The sequence below is a fragment of the Octodon degus genome, unplaced genomic scaffold (genome assembly GCF_000260255.1).
Source record: "Octodon degus isolate 3935 unplaced genomic scaffold, OctDeg1.0 scaffold00099, whole genome shotgun sequence".
Lineage (NCBI taxonomy): Eukaryota > Metazoa > Chordata > Mammalia > Rodentia > Octodontidae > Octodon > Octodon degus.
In genome coordinates, this window is record NW_004524675.1 from 4,679,035 (window position 1) to 4,687,820 (window position 8,786).

At 40.4% G+C, this 8,786-nt stretch overlaps 1 protein-coding gene across 1 annotated transcript in view; it reads right to left on the minus strand.

Annotated features, from left to right (window-relative positions):
• Window positions 1–8,786, minus strand: part of Tek (TEK receptor tyrosine kinase) — a 182,391-nt gene that overhangs the window by 68,514 nt on the left and 105,091 nt on the right. The window contains exons 10-11 of the mRNA XM_023723507.1: window positions 5,641–5,802; window positions 3,658–3,792 (exon numbers count right to left, since the gene is read on the minus strand). Of these exons, the coding sequence (XP_023579275.1) occupies window positions 3,658–3,792; window positions 5,641–5,802 (297 nt within the window). The remainder of the gene's footprint in view (window positions 1–3,657; window positions 3,793–5,640; window positions 5,803–8,786) is intronic.

Genomic DNA, 8,786 nt, shown 5'->3' on the forward strand with positions numbered 1-8,786 from the left:
GTAAGAAAAAAAAGTATTTGGCAATAGGACAATAAAAATGGCTCAATAACAAGGACTTCAACCTTTTCAGACTCAAAATTGCAAAGGTGAAATACTGGGGGTTTTTTTTGTTTTTTTGTTTTTTTGAGAAGAGAGCCCAGGACATCAGAACAGAAGTGACCTAGAGAAGTTTTCCCTTAGGATTGGTTCATGATACTCAACCATCCAGTCACTTGGCCCCTACAATCAAGAGAAAAGGAAGCTTGGCTAACAGTCCAGTAGATCTCAGCATCATCTACATGTGCTAGTTTTAGGCACGTGCAGAATGTAAGAGTTGTGTGGTCAGAAACACCCCCACTCATATTTCAGAAGAAGGCCTGAGAGGCTGGGCCATGTCCCTTTGAGAAGGTAGTATGTAAAATGGTGAATGAGAAGTCAAAAGTGCAGTGCTGACCCCAGAATTTGAAGAAGCCAGGGATGGGGATCATTTGAGGAATGTCACAAGGAGTGAGCAAAGCCAGCCCAAGGAGGCCATGGGGGCTACAACCACAGGCAGTACCATACAGGGGTGAGGACCCCCTACCCCTCTGGATTTCACATCATACCAAAGATTGTGCCAGGTGCTGGACACAAAAATATGGGGTTTAGTGTTTGCCTTGCTGGATTTTGTTCTTACTGTGGGCCCCATCCCTTTCCATTCTGCTAGCTGTACCTTTGGGAATGCAAATGTTTATCTTGTGTCATTCTATGTTAGAATGATTAACTTCCTTCTCATTTTTGGTGCATATATCTAAGAGTTTGCCTTAGAACTTTGGACTTGGACTTTTCAGCAATGCTAAAAACAGATTGGCAACTCTCAGAGATGGGCTAAATACATTTTACATAAAGGGATATACATGAGCCTTTTAGGGGCCAGAGACAGAATGTTATTATTTATACCTAGATGTCCTCACAAAGCCTCAAGTGTTTGTAAGTGGGGCTTTTTGGAGATGACTGGATCATGGCTTTGTAATATTGGATTAGCCCACTGATTTGTTTAACATAGATCTGGGTGTAGATAATGAATTTATAAAAGAGAGAAGATCTGCCATGCAGTGGGTAGTGCCAACCAATACTTTTGTAGACTAGATTAAATAAAAATGGCATGAATAAGGAAGTCAAGTGCTTCTAACTGCTATGCCATGAACTGTTTTCTTCTGCCATTTCCCACTACTTGCAGCCAGCCAACTATAGACTGACACCACTATAAATTATGACCTAAAATAAATGTTTCCTCCTTTTTCTTGTGGATATCTAGCATTTTGTCAAGCAACAAGAAAGTAACTGAGACAGGGGTGATTTTTTTTAAATGAGTCTGAGAAACATTTCATCATATTTAAAATTGAGAGGAAGAACATGCTTTTTTTTTTTTTTTTTATCTCTCAGGGAGTCTGACCAGACAGTTCTGATTGTTCTCAGGCCCACATGTTGGCATGTATCTGTAGTCTAGGCTGCTCAGGATGCTGAGGTGGGAGGATCACTTGAATTCAGGGGTTCTGGGCTACCATGTAATGTGCCAATAAGGTGTTCACACTAAGTTCATTATCAATATGGTGACCTTCTGGGATCAGAGGCCCACAGGTTGCCTAAGGAGGGGTGAACTGGCCTAGCTCTGAAGTGGAGCAGGTCAAACCCTCGTGCTGACAGTTTTTAGGCCAATGAGAATGAGTCAAGAGGAACACCTTAGCTTGACTTTAGGCACAGATCTCATTAGCCCTTTCTCTATAATCCAAACAAGGTAAGACAATGGCCTTTCACTCTTTTTGTTAGTCTCTAAAGTTTAAGTTGTGAAATAAACTGAGGATGGTGAGTTGAGCTTCTGATGACAAAGCATCATGGAAATGCAGTGTTTTAGAGAAGACATACAAACCTCCTAGGACTGTGCTTCCATAAGCACAGTCATTTCCTTCTTTTCCTTCCCTCAAGGAACAGGGTAAACCTTCAGTCCAATGTCTTTCTGCAGTGTGTTGAGAATGTGTTTTATTCTCTGCTCTCCTAGTCTCCCTGGCCTTCAGTACCTCAGTCAGCACATACCAACAGCACAATGCCAGGTGAATTAAGAAACTAGCATCAGAAAAATTCAAATGATGAGTGAAAGGAGAGCCTTCAAGAATTCTCTTTCTGTTCACCCCTAAGAAGTTCTTTAAAGTATTCCAAGAGGTCTCTTAATATATCCCACCTGGAACATATTCTGAGGGCTAACACAGTGGGTGTGGGGAATATTTTCTGTTCTTTTTCATAAGTATTTTACCCCTGAATCAGATGATGACCTTCTTTCTTGATTTAACAACACTAACCTGAGAGAGCATGAACTCCTATTTGCCTTTTAGTAGCAACCTGTTGACCCATCAGGGATCCCTTTCATTGCAGTCAAAGAGATGCCTTTAGCTTCTAGCTTATATACAGTGTTGGTTTCATTTTTTGTATTCATAGCATGAGAGGCTCCCTGGAAGTCACATCTTACATATGCAGTACATCTAAAAGCCTCAGAGCAAATTTGAGTCCCATTTGGTTCTTTAAGAATGATGCTGATCAGATGAATGGAGGTGCATCGTGGGAAAGGGGATGCTCCTGTCAGGTACACAATCCCTGAAAAACAGCTGGATTTTCCCCTGGTTTACCATCAAATTATTCCATATCTTCCAGCTTATAGTAGATCAACATATGGAAAAATTATGAACCAAGGAAAAGATTACATTTGGCTCCACAATTAAAAAAAAAAAGAAAACAAACTCTCCAGGTGATTCTGATACACACTAGTATTTGGAAATCATTGATTCAAACACACAGAGGTAAATGTTATAAGAAACAACATGGAAGGCCAGAGAGGTAGCTTACCAGTCTGAGCACCTGCCTGGAAAGTACAAGGACCCAGGTTTAATCCCACATGCTGCGCCAGCCCTGCCCTGAGTGCTCAAGGCAGCCCCCGAGACTGGGCAGGCACGGTGGCACATGCCTATCATCCCAGCTCTGGGGAGGCTAAAACAGGAGGATCACTATGAGTCTGTGCTGCACAGCAAGACCCCATACCAAATACATTAAAAAATAAAATAAAATAAAAAACAGAGATAAAACAAGTGTCTATAGGAAGGAGGACCAGGAGGAGGAGGGGGTGAAGCAAGGGAGTGCTGTTCTTTAGATAGAAGCTCTTCTTTTTGTTTGTTTGGTTTTTTTTTTTTTTTTTGAATGTTATAAGTATGTGTTTAATTATTTTGAAAAATTAGAAATTATTTTTAAAAATAAATGAACTTGTGAAGCACATGTGTAACAGAAGCCTGGTCTAGACACTTAGGCAGGAAACAGGAAGCTAGTGGTGAAATACAGGAGCCAAGGTTCAGCACAGTTACTACTAAATAAATCCTCCGTCCCAGGGGAGGTCTCTGCCTGCCCGAAGGCTCATCTGCTTCCTTCTCTGTCCCCACTCCCTGGCCACAGCCCCTGCCCAGGAGTCCACCCAAGTAAAGAACTGGCTGGCTTCAAGCTGCAGCCTTCCAGTCACTTTCCCACCCATTCTACAGCAAACTCCTCCCACACCCCACCCACAGCCCCCTGTCCCGCCCTTCCTGGTCTTCCTTCCTCTTTCCCTTTCCTCTCCCTCCCACCCAGCTCATGAATCAAGGCCTTCTGGCATCCACTGACCTATGGACGCTGTTGTGAACCGCCTCACAGGTCCAGGGTGCCCTTCTCCACCCTCTCCAAGACGGACCAGCTGCACACAGAGCTCATATTCTGTCCGAGGCTCCAAATAGTTGAGTGTAACAATCTCATTTGTCACTGAAAAGACAGAAAGCCCAGAATGCTTCAGTTTGCACTGTGCTATATTCTCCAAACTGTGATGGCTGTTACTGCAATGTGAACTGAATTCAGATCTTTAAACCTTCAACATCTAGTGAAACACAGGTAATTTGATTTTCAAGGTGTCGTTATTTCTAATATAAAGAGAATTGGCCTTTCGAAAGGATATTTCCAGGTGAAATTGCACACATTAATATCTGCCTCTGGGCAATATATTTCTGCTCTAGAACTTTTGTTTTTCCATTTGTAAATAATACCTCAAAAATCCTTGACTATATGCAATACTAGACTTACAGAGGAAAAATGAACTGGAATAATATAAAATAATTTTATATTTACTGTTTTCAAGTACATAAGACTAATTACAGTTGAGCTCTCAACAAGGCTCAGGTTTGCTTAACGTGACCAGACAACTGATTTTTTTTTTTTTTCAGAACCAGGAATTGAACTCAAGCCCTTGCACTTGCCAGGGAAGCATTTATTCCACTGAGTCATCTCCCCAGCCCTGGACAACTGATTTTTAATAGCTATGTCATTAGGATGAAAGGTTCTGAAGGTCCTTGAAAATAATTTCCATGAACAAATGATACATGCTTTTCTTCTTAGGTATTTGCTTTAGCCAAGCACTCCATAGATATTACAAAAATACTTTCTTGCTTTATGATAAATTACTAACTGTATGGAAAAAAATGACTCATATTTAATAGTTCTTTGAAACCTACATTGTGAATGTCCACTTGAAGAAAAAGGTGATAGACTGTTACTCTCATGTGATCAAAGGAAAAAACAAAGATCTAGCCATTGATGGTAGAAAGAGCAATCCAGAGAATCAGCTGTACATCCCTAAGATGCCCAATTTTGACTAAGTCTGGAATACAATGTGAATAGCACAGTAACAAATGATATAGTGACATTATTCAATGTACACAGATCAGCACCCTCACTGAGCTGATGAAAACCCTCCTTTTCTTCTAGTTTATGGCCATCTGAGTCATCAGTGAGTGGAGGGTCCTTTGCGGGAAATCACAGGCATAGTAAGAGGAAAGTATTGAAGAAAGGGGACATGTTACATGCAAACTTGATTGGGGCAAGTCTGTCTGCAAGACATTCCAGTTAAAGCACCATGGTCAGTCAATAAAGCATTCTTCTTAAAATCATGACTTTTATGTCATGATGTAACAAACAGAACTGTAGTCTGTGCTTAGAAATAAATGTGACTGTTTTCATGAACTTGTAACATTTTGTCACTTTTTGTTGCATTATTGTGTTTCAGGAAGCCAGCGAAGGGACCTGTTCCTCCTTTGCCTGTGCTCCCTTCTCTGCCCACTCTAGTGCTCTCTGCCACAGCCCAATTTTCAGGTTCGAATTCTTCTAAAAGTCTCCAGGTTAGGAGTCTGCAGGATTGAATAAGACATGAAATGAGAAACAGTCACTCCTAGGACTTAAGCAGATTCTCTACCTTCCTCATGCTTTCTTGTTACCACAATTGCAGTATAAATGTGATATGTATATATCTTTCAGGATGCCCAGACAAGATAGACTGAAGACAGGACTGGAGAGCTAGGCAAGCCTGTTGGGAAAATATGGAAACAGCTAGTAAAGCATGATGCAGGCTAAGGCTGTGACCCATATCCAGCTTTCATAAAGTCAGTTACAGAAGACAGAGGGCTTTCTGTATTTTCTTCCAAAAAGTCTGAAATGGAATTCTCTCCTACAGCTACCTCTGGGGGTAGAGGATTGAGACAGAGAGAAAAGGATTTCCTTGATTGGGGACAAATATTTTCCCGTGCCATAGCCCTAGCTGGGACCTCTCTTGCCAAATCTTACCTTGAATGTGTCTCCAGCCCTCATGATGATTAACTGGTTTGTACAGGAGTTTCTTGGATTTGATCGGTCCATCCCCAAAGTAAGGCTCGGAGCTGATGTTGATGACAGCAAAGTTGTGTCCAATGTCCATCACATTTGGGGCATTTCGGGGCTTTGGAAGAACTAAACACAATTTCAGCCATTGGATTAGTCCTTGGGCTTTGGAGTGTTGCTCTTAAGCAGGGATAGAGGTTGCAAACTGCATGTTCCCAAGGTCTTCTTGGAGTTAGTTTTCTTCTCAGATTCAGCACAACCTGTCTCTGAACACTCTGTTCTGCTTTGCTCCTCCCCCATAATCCACCAACTGCTTCCTTTAAATAATCTGCCTAGAGCCTTCAGTAGACTCTCATCTCTTGTAGGATTAAAATCTGAACCACATGCCACACTTTCCTAGGCCTTGCAGCAGGGCTGCTTTCTGCCTACTTCCTATGACCCTCTCTTCATCCAAGACTTTTAGTCCCACTAAATTTTCAGTTCATCCCACTATCAAGGCACCAAACTCCTTTACCTCTTTGTTCTTTGTTGATGTTGCTCCCCCACAGGGAAGGCTCCAGGTCCCATGGTTCTCCCATTAACACTTAATGGACATTCAGTGCTTAGCTCTGATGTGGCTTCAGCCTAGGGACCACCCCAGAGCCTCTTAGACACATGTCTTCTTGCTTTTGGAGAACTTTTAATTTTTATTCATTATAATGCCCTGAGTTTTTCCTTTGTAAGTTGGCATGAATATTTAAGATTTCTTTTCACACTAAGCCACCTAGTCACTCATATTCATTCCCTACCACAACCACATTTATTATTTTATACTTGTACAAGTCAGAAAATCACTAGGCTGACATCAGTTATCTGCAGTGTTCCTTGGAAGCTATAAGGGAGAATGTTGTGGTGGTTTCTAGAAGCTCTTTCTAGCTTGTAGAGACCTCTGGCACTCCTTAGTCTAGGGCTCTTCCTCCCCCTTCAGAGCCAATAATGTCAGCTCTCTGACCCTTCTTCCACTATGACACTTCTTCCTGACTATGGACAGGAAAGTTCTCTGCCTTTAATACTTATGCAGAGTGTTGAGACACTAAATAGATCTCAGTACAGGTGACAGAACCTCCAAGAAGCTGAAAATTGAGTTTTGGAGGAATAAGTCTTAGATATTATAATGGTTTATAGAGATCCAAAGGGACACATACATAAACAATTGTGTAGCACATCTGTGATATTAAATTTAATGTGGGGGAATTTTGGAATAAAACTTCTAAAACAGCTCTCCAGAAGGATAATAAAAAGGTAGTAAAACACTGTACTGGACTCTAAATTGCATTAAGATGAAAATCAGATCTGTTCACCAGCCCAAAATCTATCAGGTGCTGAATAAATGTTTGTCAGGTGAATTTCCAGTGGGCTCCGTAGTGCCATTACAAATAGATTTTCTTGGGATGTAAGTGTAGTTCAGTGGTAAGTATGGTACAAGTGAGGCTCTGGGTTCAATCCTCAACATCACAGAAAAACATTCTTAGAAATGCAAGACTGCTTGAGGGGCTTGTTATTGCTGTTTTTGCCTCCCCAAGAATATATATTGTATGACACTAAGATACCATCTCACCCTACAAAGAATGGCTATCATAAAGAAATCAACCAACAACAAATGTTGGAGAGGTTGTGGGGAAAAAGGAACCCTTCTCTACTGCTGGTAGGAATATAGACTGGTGCAACTATTTTGGAAATCAGTGTGGAGACTCCTTAGAAAACTAGGACTGGAAATCCCATTCAAGCCAGCTATCCCCCTACTGGGAATTTTCCAAGAGGAACTGAAAATGTCATATCATAGTGATATATGTGTGCCTATGTTTATAGCAGCACAATTTATGATAGCCAAATCTTGGAAACAACCAAGATGCCCTTCACCTGAGGAATGGATGAAAAAATGTAGTATCTTTATACAATGGTTTATTACTCAGCTATAAAGAATGATAAACTTGAAGCATTTATATTTAAGGGGATGCCATTTGAAAATATATTCATAAGTGAAATAAACCAGACCCACATGTGTAAATATCATATAGTCTCTCTAGTATAAGAACTCCAAAGAAGAACTACAAATAGAAAGGTATAACACAATTAAAAGGAAAGCAAGAACTTGAGGATTGGACAATGAGGAGAGGGCAAATAGAAAAGCTGGGAAACAAAACAGGGGTAAAGCCATACATTTATATGCACAAAATGGGTAAGGCAATAATCCTGAGAAACATCAGCAGGTTTTTGAAACTAGCAGTTAATTGGTAAGATTCTCACCCTAACTAACTATACATGCTGATACCTGTGAACCAAGCAACTGCACTGAACATAGCAATATATAATAGAAGGGTCATGCTTGCAATGCTGTCATTCTGGTCTTCTAAATACATACTTCTTGTCATGACATACCAATTATTATCATACTGTCTCTCAAGTAAATTTTTTTTTAAAAAAAAGAAAAGGTAATAAATGAAAGAAAGACACAGGAAAAGAATATCACAGGACTGTCCTGATACAATGCTGTATAGGGGCCAGGGAGATGGCTCAGTAGAATAAGTGCTTGCCTGGCAAGCACAAGGGCCTAAGTTCAATTCCTGGTTCTGCCAAAAAAAAAAAATGCAATGTTGTATATGGTTAGATTTCTAAATTTCTGTGTAAAAATATATAATTGTTTATTCATATTCTTTAAATATTTTTCATTTTTAAATTTCTTTTCCTCCATATTCTGTAGGGACTTAAAATTTAACATATCAATAGTTGATGGAAAATACCTGTTCCATGTTATGCCTAAGATGTTTGATATTCAGACAGATAATGAGGTTAAGCCCAACTGCATATTTTGTAGGGTAATAATAAGCTTCTCTTCTGGGAGTTAACAACCTAAGTTTGCAGACCAAAAATTAGAGAAAAACAAGGGCTGCAAGGACAGCCAACATTTTGACCCTAACATTTCAAAATCAGTGAAGACTCAGGTCATAGGAGAACCTGTACTGTAACATCATGTAACTCAGTTGTGTCCCAAATATTCTGATTAAGGAGATTATGGGGCCACAGAGCAATGTGATCGATGATGTAGAGTGTGCCTAAGGAGAGTCACCTGGAGA